We start from the raw sequence: 20,448 nt of genomic DNA on the forward strand, positions 1-20,448 counted from the left end.
AGAAACATGTCCTTTACCCTGACTGCGGGCCCCCCCCCCCCCAGATATTTGAAGGCTTTCTTTTTCATATCTTTAGAGATCTGTTCAGGTGTCACACCCTAGAGAGGACTTCCTTTGACCACCATGCCATCTCTCAGTCTGTCCCCTTATCCAGCTTCCTGTTTCTTCACCACACTTACTATGACCTGACGTGATTTAATCTGTTATTTGCCTTCAACATTAGAATATAGTCCCTACAATGAAGGACTTTTTAAAAATTTTATTTATTTTCTCCATGAATGAGAGAGACAGAGAGAGACAGCAACTCCAAAAGGGCTCGGCTGCTGTAATCCACTCTTAGCTTCAACCAGCCCAGGATTGGGCATGCATGTGCCTGGCACACTCAGGGAAGACTCTGGATGCAAACTGTGTCCCTTCCCATGCAGGTCAGCTTTGCAGGGTGTCACATTTTAGTGCTCCACCACCATCCTGCCTCAAGAACTTTTCATTTACGTCTCTAACACCCAGGGCACTGTCCTGTAGGTGCTCAATAAATACAGTTCCAAATTCCTTTTTTTTAAATCAGGAAGATTTAACAAAGAAATGTTTTAACAATTGCCTCCTTTTATCATTGTGGCTATGATAAATGTTGTTACTTATTATTATTTTTTTTTCAGAGAGATTTTTTGCTATACAGAGGAAGACCAAGAGACAAAAAAAAACAAGAAATCATACCCCAGGGTGGATGGCCACACCACAATCCTTTCTCCATTCTCCTTTCAGGATCTTGGGCACACATACACATATGCCTGGCATAATTTTCAAGCTGCCAGGACTGAGACTCGAACTGCAGTCAACTATGTGGGAGTCCAGCGACATAACCATTATACCATCTGCTGGTCCCAATGTACTTTAATGTTCCTTTTAGATTGCCCTTTTGTCTGGAATCCCTTGGCTATGTTCTTGGCCCATTCATTGCATCCATTGAATTTTTCTCCCTCTCTCTCTAGACAGATTCTGGGCTGTGGATTGTAGACTTTCCTACCATGATTAAATAGTTTTACTTATCTGCAACAGCATTTTCCTTGGTCTTAGTTTGGTATTGCCGCACAGGTAGGGAGGTCAAAGTCAGATCCTGTACCAATATACAGCACAGATAGAGTTCTGATTTCCCACAGGTGTTTCTGTCCTCAGTCAAGGTGAGACTTCCTAGGCAAAGTTGCTAGGGCTGTGGGCTGAGATTTCTAGACATCTTGGTTCTGATCTCTCATCAAAGATCCCAGTACGTGTTTCCTAAACACACAGTGACTTTGGCCTCTTCTCTCAGCCTGGGTGTTCCAACCTTGGCCTCCAGTATCCTCTGACCTCTTGGCATCAATTCTCACTCCTCCAACTTAGAGTCTGGCCTTCACTTGTGTTCTTTCTTGCTTTTAGTCTCACTGTGTATCAAAACCAAAATAGGGCCAGCAGGTGGTGTGGTGGTTAAGGCACTGGATCCCACATAGCTGACTCCATGGTTTAAGTCCAGGGCCCAGTAGCTTGAAAAACACACCAGGTGCATGTGCGTGCGTGCCCAAAATCCTGAGAGGAGAATGAAAGAGAAGGGATTGAGGCATAGCCATCCCCTTAGGGGGTGATTTCTCACTTTCCCTCTCTTTGTCTCTCTCAGTGCATGCACATGACCTGTGGCAAAAAATCTTAAAAACATAAAAAACAAAAATTTATGTTATACATTAGTTTGCTTTTTGTCATTGTTGTTTGGGTGAGAGCAGCTTCTCACACCTGCCCAGTCAGCCATACTAACTAGGGGCACATGGAAATTAGTTATTTTAACAACTTAAAAGTTATTTATTTCCTCCATAAGCAAAAGAGACAGATAGACAAGCACCCCCCACTGGGGTCTTTTTTTTTTTTTTTTTTTGAGAGAGAGCTTTTAGCTATAGGGCATGTGCACTCACCAGACAGACAGAGAGAGAGACAGAAAGACAGAAAGCGAGAAATCACCCCCCAGGGGGGATGACCATGCCACAATCCCTGCTCCATTCTCCTCTTGGGATCTTGGGCATGCACGCACATGCACCTGGCGTGAGTTTTAAGTCACTGGGTCCGGGATGGGAACCGTGGTTGACCACATGGGAGGCCAGTGACATAACCACTATGCTAACTGCTGGGCCCGCCCCACTGGGGTCTTGATGCCACAATCCATCCCAGCTTCAGCCAGCCCTGATTATGAGTGTGTATGTGCTCAAGGTACTCAGGAATATTTCTGATGCAAACCTGGAGCCTTTCTACATGGTCACGCTCAATGAGTATCACATTTTTTTTAACCATGTACCACTGTCCACTCCCTACTTTAATATGTTAAAAGCAACATTTCTGAAAGTATAATGTTCCTACCTATCCAAAGGTACTTACACCTACTGCTTACATAAGTGAGCAGTAATAGAAATTTATATTCTTGTATTCTAGGTCTCTGGATATTCTAATATTTAAAGGGAAGTGTTAGATATTATTTATAAATAATTGTTTTATATTGCCAGAGGGTACGTGTGTGCGTGTGTGTGTGTGTGTGAACGAGAGAGAGAGAGAATGAGAAAGTGACACACAATCTTCTCCCCAAGGGATATGGTCACACTGTGATCCTTTTTCCAGTTCTTCATCTGTTGAGAGATTTGGGACATCCATGCACACATGCCCATCATGGTTTTTTTTAAGCCACCAGGGATGGTATTTGAACCATGGTCAACCATGTAGGTGTTTCCTGATGCATAATGTTTAACCACTGTTCTATGGGGCCAACCTGGTAAATTATGTTAAACAGTGATTTCATCATCTGTATCATCTATTTCCTGCCATGATCCGGGCTAGTTGAGACTGGGCTCAATCCCAGCATGAAGACCTCGTTGGGGGCTCCCATCTCTCTGTCTTCATCTCTCCTGGAAGAAATAAGTAGACTTTAAACAAATCATTTCAAGTTCTATAAAAGGAAGAATTTTGTCAAGTGAAAAGTAATTATAGGAGTGACATTACAATTATGTATCTAGAGAGCATTGTTTTTGCCAAGGTTTACTCCCTTTAATTCCATTCATAAGCCTATAATGACTGATAGTAGGTATATTCACAGGACATGTCCAGGAAGTATTATGGGTTATTTATTATTATTGGTTATTTATTATTAATTACTTTATTAATTGGTTGTTTATTATTAATTACTGTATTATTCTAAGATATATTTTTATTTACTTGCAAGTTGAAGTTCACAGACTTTAAATTGGTTGTATTTGGGCAAATATAAATATAAAACACTTCCATCACTTCACAAATGTTTCTTATTATGTTTTATGCCATTCGTTTTAATTTTTTTTTCTCCCAGATGTTCAGACATCTCACCTGAAATCTGAAGAGCCTCATAAGAAGCAAAGTACTTCAAAAACGGGTGATTTCATGGATTCAACAGACAGAAACTACCTTGTTAAATTATGGGCCAAACTTTCAGTCAAAAAAACACCAGCGGTAAGGGAGGAGTACAAGGGTAAAGAGGAACCAATCCTTACACCACGTCAGACAAAAAGGGGGTTTAATATTTGGAACAAATAAGTTTTTCCCCAAATTATTCCATCACTGGTATCAGCTGAACACAGGATATTTTTTGCCTTGTTCCACACCTCTAAAAATAGACACTGGTTCTAAAAGTAGGATATTCAGTAGTCAAGCCAAAAAGAACAACAATAAAGCAAAAGCTATAAGGAAAAAAGGGAGTTTACTGGTCTCAAAGCCAGCATCTTATAAGGGTCAGTCCTTGGGGCCTATGATCAGAACCCCTAACAGTATCGCCAGATGGAAGTGACAGCTGGCCTACCCACCCTGAAAAGGCGAGGGTCCTTGATACTATTAATAGTAAAGGGATTACAATACATGTCAGTTGTTCTGGAGAGTTTACACTGGGCAAAGATTACAGGAGGGTCCTATAGAGATGAGGGAATGGATGGGATTGGGTAAAAGTCCATTAGTAGAAGCCATCTAAAGTACAGTATTGGTAGTGATGGTAGTCTGTTTAGTAGGATTTGTAGTCAATGTACAGGGAGCCAGCAAACTTTGAATTATCTTGAGTAATATCTTATGGCAGTCAGCCACAGAGTTAACTGGTAAGCAGGCTGGCCAATCACCCCCTTTCCTGGTAGTTCTACAGATCTATAATTCTATATTATATATGTGATATACATAGATATCTATGAGTGATTTTTTGGATTCTGCAGACAGAACTACCTTGTTAAATTATAGATATCTTTATATATCATATGTGTCATATGATACTCAACTCTTCTAATTAGCAAGAATAGAAAAGTACTGCATGAATTGGCCCATGGCCTAGTGGTTAAGGGAACTAGATCCCACATGAGTGATCATACAGTTCAAATCCTGGCCCCACTGGTTGAAAAATACACTACCGTTTGTGTGTTTTGCATGCTCCAAATCCCAACAGGGTGGAGAAATAGAGAAGGCACTGCAATGTGACCATTCCCCAGTGAGAAGTGCTTTCTCCTACTCCCTCTGGCCCTCTTTCTCACTCTTTCTTTCTGCTGCTTTATCTCTCTCTGGCAAGCCCTCTGGCAAAAACAAAAACAAATTGCTATGAATACAGTAAGATATGTATTTCAAAAGAAAACTTTCAGTGATGCCGAGTTATAATTTTGAATATTCTTGGACTGAGCCTTAACTGTTAGTCCAAGCAGAGCCCATGTTTTGTAACTTCAATCTATTTAAACCAATCATGTAACTTAGTCCCAACTATGTTCACTGAGAACTCTGAGAAATCAGCGTGAACTGGAGTATTATATGCAGCCTTCACACTGCCTTCAGATAGGCTATGATCATTTTCCATTTGCAATTGTTTTTATGTGATTATCTAGGAATACGAAGAGACAAATGGCTGTAATTGAAGTGTTGGACCTTCTTTTTCAATCTGAAATATTTGTCATTTTCTCTTTAATCCTTTTTCACCTCTTTCTTCATTTCTTTTTGATTAAAATTTTTTTTCTCCATACTTTCTCTTAAGTGATTATTTGATGTATTTTTTCTAGTCTAATTTTCACTTCTAAAACAATTTTTAAATAGTTCTAATTCTTTTTATTTCTAATTTCTTCCCGAGTTCGGCTACCTTATTTACATAAATTGTAAACTATTTGTTCCTTAGTGATTTGTGCCATTTCCTTTTTAAAGAAAGTTTATTTATTTCTCCCATGAGCAAGAGCAAGACAGACAGAGAGAGACACAGCATCCCCAATAGGTCTTACTGTCACAGTCCACCCCTAGCCTCCAGCCAGTCTCAGCTCATGGGCACATGCATGTCCAGCATACTCAGGTAGGTCTCTGTTCTTGGAACCCTGAACCTTCCCATTTGATTGCCTCACAGAGCATCATATTCCACCACTGCACCACCATCTGACCCCTTGTATCATCTTCTTAATGCCTTTTAGCTTATTTTGCGAAATCAGTAGTAGATTAGTGACCTAAATATCATCTATTTCCGGCATAAGCTTTCATTGTCTGTGGAGTGTTATTCTGCTCATTTTCCTCTTTATTTCTTATAATAACTTTGTATGAGATTTGAGTAAATATTGGGTCGTCAGGAAAGTCATGACATGTTTTTCTGTATTTCTATACAAAAATGCAATAAGACTTTTCCAACAGCCCAATACTTTCTATTGCTCATTTTTATATGGAGTTAATTTTCTCAAATTTTTAGAAAGGACTTTCAAATAGCATTAATATATGAAGGTATTTCAAGAAGTTTGTATTAAAGTACAAGTTTTATTTTGGTGCAAAAAATTTTGCAATCCCTGCATAACTTTTCCGTAACATAAATTCTTTGTGACCTTTTGAAAAACTCCCTTATACATAGACGGCAGCTTCCTTCTTGAGGTTTCCTGGCTTTGTTCCCACTTTGCCTCTTTGAATCTGAACTTTTTCTTTTCTTTGTTTCTGTTGATTCTGTCCTAATAAATATTTATTCCACTCCCATCAGCTTCCTTAAATGCGGCCTGTCTCAGGAAGGAGCACAAGTGGGTCAGTTTCACGAATTCACAGCTGATCCAGCTCCTCTGGAGCTACTTAATCATCTACTATTGCAGTGAGAACAAACCCCCTGTTGTGTTCCAGCTGTAGCTCCCAGTTGTCCACTTTGCTTCTCAGTGCAGGTTTTTAGCTGTCTTGGTGGACTCCTATTCTCAGTCCTTTCCGTCACTGTGTCGCTCTCTTCAGCTTCCTCCTGCATGGACACTGATACCATGGAGGAGTTGTGGCATTTAGGTCTCTATATTTGGGGGATGGAGAGAATATCTTATCACATAGTTTTGTTGTAAATGTTTCGATATGTTTTTCATTTGGTAGTCGGTTGCTATATCTACTTTTATTTGGAGATTCTAGAAGATCAAAAACTATGCTGCCACTGTTGTAGTCTTCTCAGTGAGAAATAAGAGGACATCCAGAAATAGCCACATTTATTGGAGTTTATTGATTAAGCTGGTGGTATACGGGGGACTCATGTCTCTCATGTCCCTGAGTGAAAGGAGAAAGGAGCTTATATAGGCCAAAAATGCACAGATGGTTTACAAGGACAAAGGGACAAAGTAAAGGGGTTTCCGGAAAGGTAGGGGGTAGGGTTTTCTATCTTCAAAGCAAAAAAGCCAGTTACAGAAGCAAAGCAAGCAGGTTAATTAGTCTTAAGGGTAAGTTCTGATTACAATGGAATTTTAATGGCTTCCCTGATTCTGGTCAAGGTCTATGGTTACTGATTGTTTCTTGAGGCCGCTGGGAGTGGGGCTTCTTTGGATCTTATCTACACTCATGGGGAGGGGGAGAAGAAGGCACAGTTTCAAAGATGGAAGGACCTTTTCAAAATGGAGTCACACTTGCTTCATTCCCCACTTCTCTTGGAGGTGCTCCTCCAAGATGGGGTCATGCCTGCTTCACCACTACTACAGTCTTCTTCCCAGTCATGATATAATTTAGGTCAAGCATCCATGGGGGAAAATATTAGGATGGTATAGAGTAAAATCACAGTAAATGCACAGTATAGACCCATCCAGGGTAAAATAATAACAAAATCCCACAAAGATGAGTAATAACAAACATAAATAACAACAATAATAAATTCACAGCAAGATTTAGTTAATGTAATTTGATAGTAATGTGAAGCAATTCAGATATATATTGGAGTTATTTAAACATGTAGGTGTTTTTGTTTTGTTTATTTTGTTTCTTCACTACTAAGTGTAGAGAGTATGTGTGTGCTCATGAGAGAAAGAGAGAGAGAGAGATTGGATGAAGCACCCTGGACCAGGTACGGGCATGCTGTGACCCCCTTTCCCCAGCCCTCCAGTCCCTCTGGATCCTGGGTGCCCATTTGCACCTAACACATTCTCATACTGATCTGGGGATCTGACCCTGTAGTCACCCTCATGGCTTTCAGTTTTGTGAGGCACTTGCATTATCAGCATGCCAGTGACTGGGCCTAAACATACAGTGTTTAAGTGATGAACCTTGAGTAAGGTTAGTTCCTTTGTTGTGGCTTTAGAGCCTCTCCCTGACCTCTGGACAGATATTTTCTTTTCATCTTGCTTACGTAGAAGCACAGACCTAATGGCCAAGAAATGACTGGCATGGTCTTGGTAATCAGATATCCACCTAACAGTCTATGTTCTTCAGTGAGTCCATGTTAGCTCTCATGTGTAGGTTTCTAAGAATAATTTTGAAACCAGCAGTTAGTGTAATGGCTATGTTGCTGGACTCCCATGTAGCTGACCACGGTTCGAGTCCCAGACCCAGTGGCTTAAACTCACGCTGGACACGTGTGTGTGCATGCCCAGGATCCCAAGAGGAGAATGGAGAAGGGATTGCGGCATGGTCATCCTCCCTGGGGAGTGATTTCTTGCTTTCTGTCTCTCTCTTTCTCTTTCTCTCTTTCTGGAGAATGCATGCACCCTATAGCAAAAACTCCTAAAAATAAAATAAAAGAATACTTTCAAAGCTTGACCTAGACCTTCTTAAGATAGGAAGAGTTGACAGCAAATTCTAGTTCAGATTACCAAGAATGGTAAACATTATTCACTCTTTATATTATCCCCCCATATTCCGTTGTGCATTAAAGAGATTTACTGGGCTTGTGCTTTATGCTAAGGTGTGTGTGCTGAGGATATAGCAGTGACCACAGGGACTCCTGGTCCCCGGGATATGTCTTGTTCCCCAGAGATGCTCAGTGTGCCAACCTTGGTATCAGGAGCAGTCACTCCTGCAGTTAAGGTTTTGTAATGCAAAAATGTTCTTAGAATCACACTAACCTAATTGTCAAAACCTGATTCTTAACAAAATTCCTCACATGGGGCCAGCAGGTGGTGTAGTGGTTAAGGTGCCGGACTCCCACATGGCCCACCTCGGCCCAGACCTGGCAGCTTAAAACTCACACCGGGTGTGTGTACATATCTGCCCAAGATCCCAAGAGGGGAACTAGGGGGAAGGGATTGCGGTGCGGTCCCAATTACCTCTCTGTCTCTCTCTGTCTGTTTGGTGAGAGCATGTGCACTGTAGAAAACAAAATTTCCCCAAGTCATGTGAACACCTGAAACTATGCTAGTCCCCAAGACCAGTAGTTAGCCAGTGGCATGGCTCATTACTGTTGACTATAGCATGTATTCTTTCCATAGCAGATTGTTCTTAATATTTCTTATGCAATTTTAGGTGAATTCCTACTTATAGTGGAGTCTGGTAGTGAGATAAAATCAAAACAGCCAAGCTTATTTCAGATTACATTACTTCAAGCAAAGATTAGTGTACTTTAGATGTACTTGCTATTTAGATAAATATTATTATAACTTTCTTTATAAATGATGAACCCTTTATGTAAAACAAATAAGCACTTGATAATTTATTTTTTCTGTAAATTAAAAATGTTATATATTTGGTTTCATTTAAGTGAGCAAATGCAGTTCATGGATGGTTGCTAAACAGGTCAGAATCCATCAGCTGACCCAGGTATAAGCACAAGGTGTTCCATTTATGAAATAGCACGTGCTAGCCTCCCCCCTCCCATCTTTTTTTTATCTTCTTTTGCCAACAAGGCTATAACCCTTTGAACACAGGGGCTGAGTTTTGTATCCTCATTAGCCCTTACTATGTATTGATGGTAATGGTGATATCACTGTAATATGGGGGAAGACTTTCCAATTTTTCTTGTTTCACAGTTATACTTAAATATTTAAGTGCATATTCATCCAACCAGCTACCGTATGAAAGGTCTTCAAAAAGTTTAGTGAGGGTCAACTACATGGCATAGTGGTTAAGGCAGCCAGATCCCACATGAACAACTATTCGGTTTGAATACCCAGTGGCTTGAAAGTATGCTGAGCCCATGCCCGTGTGTGCCCAAAATCCTGAAAGGACGGAGAAATGGAGATAAGATTGTGGCATGGCCATACCCCATTGAAGGGTGCTTTCTCCCTCCCTCCCTCTCTGAGCCCATACTTCCTCTGGCAAAAAGAAAAGAAGAACTCATCGAAGATGTGTTATAAAAAAGCTATGCATGGATTTCAAATTTTGTGCACCAATAAACTTATACTTTGATTCCATTTTCTCATGAAGTTTTTTGAAGTCCTCTTAGATCAGGGAGGACTAAAGAGAATAATAGCCTGTACCTTTGGGACCAGCAGTTAGCGTAATGGCTATGTCGCTGAACGCCCATGTAGCCCACTATGGTTCGAGTCCTGGACCCGGTGGCTTAAACTCATGCCGGGCACGTGTGTGTGCATACGTGCCCAAGATCCCAAGAGGAGAATGAAGGAGAAGGGATTGTATCGTGGCCATCCCCCCTGGGGGGGGGTGATTTCTTGCTTTCTGTCTCTCTGCCTCTCTCTGTCTTTCTGGCAAGCACATGCACCCTATAGCAAAAACCTCTCCAAAAATAAAATAAAATAAAATAAAATAGCCTGTACCCTTAAGAAGTGTATAACCCCATTAGAAAAAAATTTTTAAATGTAAATCTAAAATGTCTATAAAAATCGCCACATTGTTATTTAGATGTCAAATAAAGTTTATATATTAAATTGTCATTTTTATAAAAATATAAAACAGAACTCTTCATTTTAGTCATAAAGTTTGTTCTTTTCTTTCCACTGAACAAATATTGATTGCTTTTTATTCCTGTCCTTTTTTCTGTCTATGTATTTGGCAATATCTCGTAAGAGGAAAATTATTATAGCTATTTTAGTCATCTGACACATTTATAATGTCAGCATAATTTTTTGATCATGTTTCTTGCCTAGGAAAGAGATTCTTTACACAGACAGCATGAGGCAGCCCGACAAGCTCTAATGGGAAAGACGCCCCCTAATCACACTCTCCTATTCCAAAGGTAGGAACTTATCATGCTTATTTATACCTGAGCAACTTTAGACTGATCGAATAGTGTCTAGATATACCAAGTCACTCAAATCATCAACATGAACAAAGATTTCTGTATGAAAATGGACCCAGTGATTTGGCAGTAAACCCAGTGTAGGAATTTATATTTTCTATTCATTTATGTATTTCTTAAAAAGCCACAATATGCTCATAGCCACTGACTCAGGGACACAGTGGTGCAGACGTGATCAGACCCAGCACCTACATGGGTTCTTGTCTCACGTTCACGAAGACTTAAAGACACAGACACAGAGAGGGAGCAGCAAGCAGAGTTTATTAAGAGAGGGAAGGAAGAACAGAGCTCCGAAGCAGGAATCGAGTCCTAGAAACTGTGTTTCCCAAGAACTGGGGTAGGGGCATTTCTCTGATTAGAAGGTGCTTTGTCTGGGCCTGCTCTCGTGCATGTGTTTCTCTTGTGTGGGGAATCCCGCACTAGATGAGTTCAGTTATTTCTCTTAATTTTGGAGTGGGTACGAAGGTCAGGAGAGTCTTTGTCTAAAAGTTTTGGGATGTAAAAATACCATTATCTTCTTCCCCAGAATGTGGGACCTGGAAAAATTTAGGTCGTGCTGCCTAGGTTAGTCACCGAGCCACTGTCACAAGCCGTCTCTCCTGAGCAAGCAGCCGAGCTGCTGAGTCTCCATCTTAAAACTTAACCTTCTTGTGATTCCATTTTGGACTTAAAACTTATTTTTAGTATCTCTGTCTCATACCTCACTACTAGAAACATATGATTTCCTGTAAGTTAAAGAGTATTTCTGGTGTTCGTGAATGAAGGTGAACTATATCCTGTTGAGGACCTTGTACTTGTCTGTCATGACTCTCCAAACAGTAAGAATTAATTATTTGTGGAAGCATGTGTTTAATTTCTCCTTTCTATAGTAGACTGTAAATTCTATAAGGATAGAAACCACCTATTTTTATTAACCCATGAATTCTTAGTCTTAGTATGAAATATTTTCCTTACTGACTGCCACAGAGTAAGGGCCTCAGAAAGGTTAGTAGCTAAGTATTTCTTGTTCTATTAACTATTATATACAAAGAGGCACATTTAGGCCTTATGTTTTACTCAAAATAAATAACTGGATGGTCTGAATGCCAATCTAGCATCAATATACAGCAGAGTTACTTTTTTCTTGGAGAGATTTTTGCTATAGGGTGTGTGCGCTTGCTGGAAAGACAGAGAGAGACAGAGAGATAGAAAGCGAGAAATCACCTCCCAGGGGGGATGGCCACACTAACAATCCCTTTTCCTCCATTCTTCTCTCGGGATCTTGGGCACGCACGCACACGTGCTCGGCGTTGGTTTAAGCCACCAGGTCTGGGACTCGAACCGCGGTCGACTACGTGGGAGTCCAGCAACATAGCCATTACTCTAACTGCTAGTCCCAGAGCAGAGTTACTTCTGCAGTTAATGTTTTGTAATGCAGAAAAAGGTTCTCAGATTCACAGCACCTTAATTGTTAAAAACTGATTTTTTTTTTTTTTTTTGGAGAGGTTTTTGCTACAGGGTACGTGTGCTCGCCAAGAAGACAGAGAGAGACAGAGAGACAGAAAGTGAGAAATCATCCCCCAAGGGAGATGGCCACACCGCAATCCTTTCTCCTCCATTCTCCTCTCAGGATCTTGGGCACATACATGCACTCAACATGAGTTTAAGCCACCAGGTCTGGGACTCAAACTGTGGTTGACTGCATGGGAGTCCAGCGACATAACCATTATGCCAACTGCTGGTCCCCAAAACTGATTTTTTTTTTTTTAGAGATTTTTGCTTTAGGACATATGTGCTGGTGGGTGGTGGGTGGGGTAGGAGGGAGGAGCCAGAGATAGTGAGAGGGAGAGTGAGAAATCACCCTCCATGGGGGATGGCTACACCTCAGTCCCTTCTCCATTCTCCTTCTGGGATCTTGAGCATACACACACACACATGCGTGCGCACACACACACGCTCAGTGTGAGTCTTAAGTCACCAGGTCTGGAACTCAAACCACTGTCTGCCACGTGGGAATCCAGTGATATAACCACTACACCAACTACACCATCTGCTGGCCTCAAAAACTGATTCTTAAAAAAGTGATGTTCGGGGGGTTAGCAGATGGCATAGCAGTTACTTCTCTCAACTCCCACATGGTTGGAGTTGACCATGGTTCAAGTCCTGGGCCCGGCAGCTTCAAACTCACTCTGTGTGTGTGTGTGTGTGTGTGTGTGTGTGTGTGGTGTCCAAGATCCTGAGAGGAGAATGGAGGAGAAGGGATTGTGGCATAGCCATCCATCATGGGGTGGGGGTGGTAATTTCTCGCTTTCTCTCTTTCTCTCTCTCTGGTGAATGCACATGCCCAAATAGCAAAAATCTCTTAAAAATAAAAATTAAAAAAGTTATGGTTGGTCGCGTGCCTGGAGGTCCCATGGATCTGATTCTTGCTTCAGTGTGTTTGGACAGACAGAACAGAACAGTTCCCAGGCTCCAACCATCCTCTAATTTCTTGGCTAGTCGCCATCTCTGAGACCATCTTCTAGGCCATCTCCTGCCTCTGGAGCCAGCCAACACCGTTTTGTGGTTAGCTTCTAATTCTGGACCAGCCATGAGCTCCAGATTCGTCAGAATTATTCTGCCATGAGGGAAGCTGCTGTGAGCCATACCGTCAATCTGCATCTGTGTCCTCCTACCTCTCTCTGGGTTTCTATTTCAGTGGTGACGATGTGGCTCTGGAGGGCATGGGCAGTCGCTTCCTTGAGGTGGCCAAGGAGAAGTGGAACATTCCTAAAGATGTAAAACCCCAGTCAGCAGGTGACATGGTGGTTAAGGCATTGGACTCCCACGTGGTCGACTGTAGTTCGAGTCCAGACCCAGTGGCCTGAAATTCATGCCGGTTGCGTGCATGCATGTGCACGTGTGTGTGTGTGTGTGTGCTCAAAACCCTGAGAGGAGAATGGAGGAAAAAGGATTATGGCATCACCATCCCCACCCCCAGGGGGTGATTTCTTGCTTTCTGTCTCTTGGGTGAGCCCACGCTCCCTATAGCAAAAAAAAAAACTCTCCAAAAAAAAAAAAAAAGATGCAAAACCAGCTTGGCAGCCACACTCTTTTCCAGGGCACACAGATGCCGTATCAGGATAGATGGGGTAAAACTCTAGATGCCATGGAAACTGCCATGACCCTGGAGAAAGCTCTGAGCCAGGCCCTTTTGGATCTTCATGCCCTGGGTGCTGCCACACTGACTCCCATCTCTGCGACTTCCTGGAGACCCCCTTCCTAGATGAGGAAACGAAACTCATCAAGAAGATGGGCCACCACCTGACTAACCTCTGTAGGCTGGGGGTCCCCAAGATGGTCTGGGTGAGTATCACCCAGACTCACGTTGAAGCACAGTGGGCCTCCAGAGCACAGGGGCGGGAAGGCCCTGCGTCTCCTGGTCTCAGCTTGCAGGCCTCTCTCTCCAGTCACTTGGCAGCTTTTTAACTGCCCTGGAGCCCTCTCCTATGCCTTGGACCAAAAGAAAATAAAGTTTTTTGTAGGGGCCGGGGGGGAAGATGGTTATGGAACATTTGCATGTTATTTTCTCATTGATGTTACAGGCTTCATTGTTCTGAATTCTTTTCCTGTGACCTTTTGGAATATTAGAATAATAAAGTACAAAATTCCCTGTTTTCAGAAAGTTCCTAAGAGCACTAACAAAATTTTAACTACTAAGTGGTGCAAAAGTAATTATGGTTTTGCATTGTTATCATTTGTCTTTTGATATTGGATACATTCTTTTTTATTTATTTATTTTTTTAGAGGTTTTCACTATAGGGCGCGTGCGCTCGCCAGACAGACAGAGACATAGAGACAGAAAGCGAGAAATCACCCCCCATGGGGGATGGTCATGCCGCAATCCCTTCTCCTCCATTCCCCTCTCGAGATCTTGGGCACGCATGCACACGCGCCCGGCGTGAGTTTTAAGCCACCAGGTTCGGGACACGAACCGCAGTCAACTACGTGGGAGTCCAGCGACATAGCCATTATGCTAACTGCTGGTTCCCGATATTGGATACATTCTTAAAATGTGGTTATGTTATACATCATTTTAATATACAGTTCTTTTTTTTTTTTGGCGAGGTTTTCACTATAGGGTGCGTGCGCTCGCCAGACAGACAGAGAGAGACAGAGAGACAGAAAGCGAGAAATCACCCCCCAGGGGGGATGGTCACACCGCAGTCCCTTCTCCTCCATTCTCCTCTCAGGATCTTGGGCATGCACGCACACGTGCCCGGCATGAGTTTTAAACCACCAGGTCTGGGATGCAAACCGCAGTTGACTACGTGGGAGTCCAGCGACATAGCCATTATGCTAACTGCTGGTTCCCAATATACAGTTCTTTATTTTTTTTTTTTTTTTACTAATGACTTATTACTTGCTGTTTTTTGTCTTCTATATTTTATACTATGGACATGATGTTAAAAATAAAGCAAATTCAAGTGATTTTCTTTTTATTTTTTTAGAGCAAATTTTGCCATAGGGTTCATGCGCTTGCTGGAGAGACAGAGAGAAACAGAGAGACAGAAAGTGAGAATTCACTCCTTGATGGGGATGGCCATGCCACAACCCCTTTTCCTCCATTCTCCTCTCAGGATTTTGGGCACACATGCACACGCACCCTGTGCGAGTGTTAAGCCGCTAGGTCTGAGACTCAAATCTCAGTCAACTACATGGGAGTCCAGCCATGTAACCATTACACCATCTGCTGGTTCTGCGAGTGATTTTCTTATTCGAGTTCAAAATGGGTCATAAGGCAGTGGAGACAACTCATAACATCAACAACATATTGGCCCAGAAACTGCTTAGGAACACACAGTGCAGTTCAAGTTTTGCAAAGGAGACGAGAGCCTTGAAGATGAGCGTAGTGACTGGCCATAAGAAGTTAACAGGGACCACTGAGAGCAGTCATTGAAGCTGATCCTCTCATGATTACATGAGAAATTGATGAAGAACTCAAGGTCAACCGTTCCATGATCCTTTGGCATTTGAAACAAATTGGAAAAGTGAAGAAGCTCAATAAGTGGGTGCCTCCTGAGCTAACTGAAAATCAGAAAAATTGCTTTGAGTGTCACCTTCTCTTATGCTACACAACCACAATGAACCATTTCTTGATCAGATCATGATGAAAAATGGATTTTATATGGCAACTGATGATGACCAGCTCAGTGGTTGGACTGAGATGCAGCTCCAAAGCACATCCCAAAGCCAAACATACACCCATAAAAGATCATGTTCACTGTTTGCTGGGGTCTGATCCACTTTCTGAATCCTGGCAAACCATTACATTAAGTATGCTCAGCAAATCAGCGAGAAGCACCGGAAACTGCAGCACCTGCTGCCAGTATCGGTCAGCAGCCAGGGCCTAGTTCTACTCCACAACAATGCACATTGCACAGACAGTGCTTCAAAAGTGGAATGAATTGGGACCAGCAGTTAGAGTAATGGTTATGTTGCTGGACTCCCACATAGTCGACCACGGTTCGCGTCCTGGACTCAGTGGCTTAGAACTCAACGCTGGGTGCGTGTGCGTGCGTGCCCAAGATCCTGAGAGGAGATTGGAGGAGAAGGGATTGCAGCATGGCCATCCCTCCTGGGGGGGTGATTTCTCGCTTTCTGTCTCTCTGTCTCTCTGGTGCGCACATGCGCCCTATAACAAAAACCTCTAAAAAAAGAAAAGTGGAATGAATTTGACTGTGAAGTTCAGCCTCATCTGCCATATTCACCTGACCTCTCATCAACCAACTGCCACTTCTTCAAGCATCTCCACAATGTTTTGCAGGGAAAATGCTTCCATAACCAGCAGGATGTAGATGCTTTCCAAAAGTGTCGGATCCCAAACAATGGATTTTTATGCTACAGAGAAAGAACAAACCCATTTCTCATGGGCAAAAATGTGTCAGTTGTAATGGCTCCTAGTTTGATTAATAAAGATGTGTTTGAGCCTAATTATCATGATTTAAAGTTCACAGTTCAAAACTGCAATTGCTTTTGCACCAACCTAATATAACATTTTAACAAATGTTTTAAGTTAGAAATTCAATGATTCAAGGAAATAGAATTTTAAAGGCCATTTCAAATTTTCAGTGTCAGTTATTATTATTTTTTGGAGAGGTTTTTGCTATAGGGCGCATGCGCTCGCCAGAAAGAGAGACAGAGACAGAGAGACAGAAAGTGAGAAATCACTCCCCAGGGGGGGATGGCCATGCCACAATCTCTTCTCCTCCATTCTCCTCTCGGGATTTTGGGCACGCACGCACACGCACCCGGCATGAGTTTAAGCCACTGGGTCCAGGATGTGAACCGCGGTCGGTTACATGGGAGTCCAGCGACTTAGCCGTTACACTAACTGCTGGTCCTCAGTGTCAGTTATTTTTATTTTCTGTTTTTAAGCTATCTGTTGAGAATCTTTTTATAAATAAAATTAGTTTTTTGTCTACTTATCCACTACTACAACAAAAAAGTGTGATTAATTTTCTTCATATTAGTAGACTATCTTTGAATAGTCTGATTAAAAAAAAGGCGGCATATACAGAATTCTGTTGTGGGGGTGTTGAGGACGGTGGTGACCAGAAGACAGTGTCCCCCCAAAACAGCTGAAGCTAAGGCCTGTGTGACCACTGACCAGCAGAAAGCCAAGCCTATTCAAACACCATGGACAGATAAATTAAGCAGTTTAAAATATGAGTTCCAAATGAATCAATGCTTTGAGTTTGCTTGCATTTATATGCAATTGGGCTGCTTTGCACATAGCTACTCTATTTAGCAAGGCTAAGGTGAATAGCTGCAAGATTTATTCACTAAAAATGTTTAATGATTCTTTTTCTTTCTAGTCACTCTGAGGGAATAGGCTAGCATATATGAATAGATGAAAAAAGAATATTTTATCACTAGAGTTTAGTTGAGAGTATAATATTAGAATTTTTAGAAATAATTTACTTAGGTACCATTTCAGAGCATTAGATTACAAACAGAATTGGAAAACATCTATTTCAATTTTTATAACAGTTGATATATTTCTGCACCTTGCATAACAAACAGACTAGGGTTTATAATAGAATGCATGTGAGTTGCAAGGAAGATAATTTGCTAATATGAACGGCTTAATGGGTAAGGAGTATTCAGAATAACAGAAATTTGCTTAATCTTCAAATTTGAATGTAATGATGTTTGTGACTAAGACAAGTTCTGAGTGGTCACATTACATTATTCCACATAGATATTTCTTCCATTTGCATTTATGTGGGATATAATGGTCAGGATTCAGGTATTATATGTGTATATGCTTGATATCATTACAAAAACCAATTTTTAAAAAAATGTTGAATTTCAGGGGTCCAGTACCGGCACCATTCATCAGTGGTCTACACTACTTTACAACTTTAGAAGAACTTGAGAAAAGTTTTGAGATGTCTGAAGATTATTTTAAAACTCCCTTTGGACTATATTCTGAAAAGAGGTAAGTCAAGGAATTTTGTTGAAAATAATTGGTTACTTTCTCCTGGTTAGGTAAAATCATGGTGCTCCTCCCTAGGCTTCAGGGAAATCCTAAACTAGAAAGGGGAGTTCTACCTCTCACTGTGGAATTTGCAGGGGAAGACTCTGCCCCTCTAGGGAGGGCACAGGCATGCAGTCTAGGTTCATACAATTGGAAGCTTCTCTCTGAGACTTTGAATCTTGAGGGAATGACACAAAGGCAGACTCAAGAGCAGTTAGAGATCATTCAGTTCTCTGGTGGCAGAAGAAGTGAGAATCCAGGGGAATACCCTGGCACCCATCGTGGTAGTGCAAGCAATGATGTGCTACCAATCTGTCCCTGTAATTTACAACCAACATCTCTGGTTGCCATAATGCTATATTTCAAAATATTGACCAACTGATGTCCCATATATAAAAGGCCATTTCATGGTCCCCACATTTCAGTGGGGCACATAAGCAGAATGTGTGTAGACTGAGGATCCTATTTCATGGGGATTCTCTTTCAGTTGTTCCCGTCACTACAGTTGAGCATATTTTGTACGTCTTCAACAGATTTCCTAAGCAAAGATGGCTGATTGGGTCAATCACCGTCTACTCCCAGGTGGAGATCTCTAGCCAGGGCCCTTATAAATTTTAATATGGTCTCCATCAGGCACCCATCATTGTAGTGAATTGTCTATGGCCAGATGACTGACAGAGAACCAAAGAACTCTCTGGAAGGGACCTGTGGGTATGAAAGCCTAGTGACCCTAGCATTGTAACTATTGACAAGCTTTCTGAAACTGTGTTGAAATTATGGACCTCTGGAGTATCCAAACATATGGCAGTGAAATGCACAATCCATGGGACAGGAAAAAAGTACACCAAAATGTTAGTTGTATATATTCCTTTAGAATTACCAGTTATTTTAATTGTATTCTTTACCCTTTTTTTCTTTAACTTCTAAGTTGTCTGCATAGGATGTATATTTTACTTTTATATCCAAAAAAAAATAAACTATTAAAAATCCATGAGAATTTGATTAAATATTCAACAAATATTCAATAAATGGGAAGAACACTGAAAAATATACACTAAAATACTGTTATCATCTTCTTGTGATGGGATTATGGCCAGATTTTATGTTTTTGTTCTTTCTCCATATTTTCAACAATAAGCATTTTCATAATTTTTGCAGTATTACTGTAATTTCAAAAGGTTATTTTAAAAGTCTGCTAGAGCAAAGAGAGCTTTTCTGAGGGTGGTATGTCATAATAAGATGACAATTTTAGAAGGGAGCAATTCTTTTCCTCACTTCTGAGTTTTATTATTGTGATACTTTGGGTGTCCTTTCATAAATTTGATAAAAAATAACTGTTGACTCTAAATGGTTCCAAGTCTGAACATATGTCACTAGATTCTAGAGAGACCCTAGCATTGTAACTGTTGATTAGCTTTCCGTAACGATGTTGGAACTGTGGACCTCTGAGTAGCTGAGCTCTGAATTTTTAGTACAGTAAGGCTGGCTAATGGGAATCAGTGAGAAAGAGAAAACAAAATGCCACATAGGCCCCGGTCGGCTTGCACATCATGTGTTCTCACGGTAAAAGGGTTCCTATTTCCTCCAACACCACCGCTTTCTTACCTCTGACTTGCAAAGCACTATTATTAGGCTTATGGCACATTTTAGCTGTGTTCTTCCAAGGTGGAAGGAATGGGGGATCTCTCTGGGGATTTATTTTGTAAGAGTATTCATTCCATTCATAAGGGCTTTGTCCTCATGACCTGGGCACCTCCCTACTTTTTAGTACCCTGAGATCTATAATTTCAATATATGAATTTGGGAGTGGAATGTAACACAACCTTTTAGACCATAGCAGATACTAACAAAATAACATAAAATGTGAAAATAATTATATGCAAAGATATTCATTAGAACAACTTGGAAAGAACCTAAATGTCCAAAAATAAAGGAATGATCAAATAACACATGAAGCATATACTTGATGAATTGCTATGCAACCATTAAATATCAGGTTTTGGATACAATAAGATTAGGTTAGGGCCGGCAAGTGGTGTGGTGGTTAAGAGTGCTGGACACCCAAATGGCTGACCAAGGTTCAAGTCCTGGATCTGGCAATTTGCACCCTCTCTCTCTCCTCCTCCCTCTCTGGTCAAATTAAATAAGTAAAATTAAATAAAATAATTATTTAAAAAAAGATAAAGTTAGGTTTTTAGCTAAGATAAAATTATTTAAGAAAAATATGCACAATTACATCAAACAAACAAACAAACAAAAAGTAGAGGGAAAAAAGGGCCAAAATTTAATGGTGGTTTTCTATGTGTGATTTCTCTTTGTCTTTCTAGTTTTCTGTATTTTCTAAAAGTAATGTGTATGTATGTTCAATGAGAAACAATCAGTGGGAACCAGCTGTTGGCATAATGGCTATGTCACTGGACTCCCATGTACTCGGCCACAGTTTGAGTCCCAGACCCAGTGGCTTAAACTCACACTGGGCACGTGTGCGTGTGTGCCCAAG

General features: G+C 41.2%; 1 protein-coding gene across 1 annotated transcript in view; it reads left to right on the forward strand.

The window, feature by feature from the left end:
• LRGUK (leucine rich repeats and guanylate kinase domain containing) overlaps positions 1-20,448 on the forward strand; it is a 130,806-nt gene that overhangs the window by 101,654 nt on the left and 8,704 nt on the right. Inside the window, exons 16-18 of the mRNA XM_006144992.1 lie at positions 3,353-3,492; positions 10,296-10,384; positions 17,784-17,909. Of these exons, the coding sequence (XP_006145054.1) occupies positions 3,353-3,492; positions 10,296-10,384; positions 17,784-17,909 (355 nt within the window). The remainder of the gene's footprint in view (positions 1-3,352; positions 3,493-10,295; positions 10,385-17,783; positions 17,910-20,448) is intronic.

This window comes from Tupaia chinensis, unplaced genomic scaffold, assembly GCF_000334495.1.
Source record: "Tupaia chinensis unplaced genomic scaffold, TupChi_1.0 Scaffold000140_1, whole genome shotgun sequence".
Classification (NCBI taxonomy): Eukaryota; Metazoa; Chordata; class Mammalia; order Scandentia; family Tupaiidae; genus Tupaia; species Tupaia belangeri.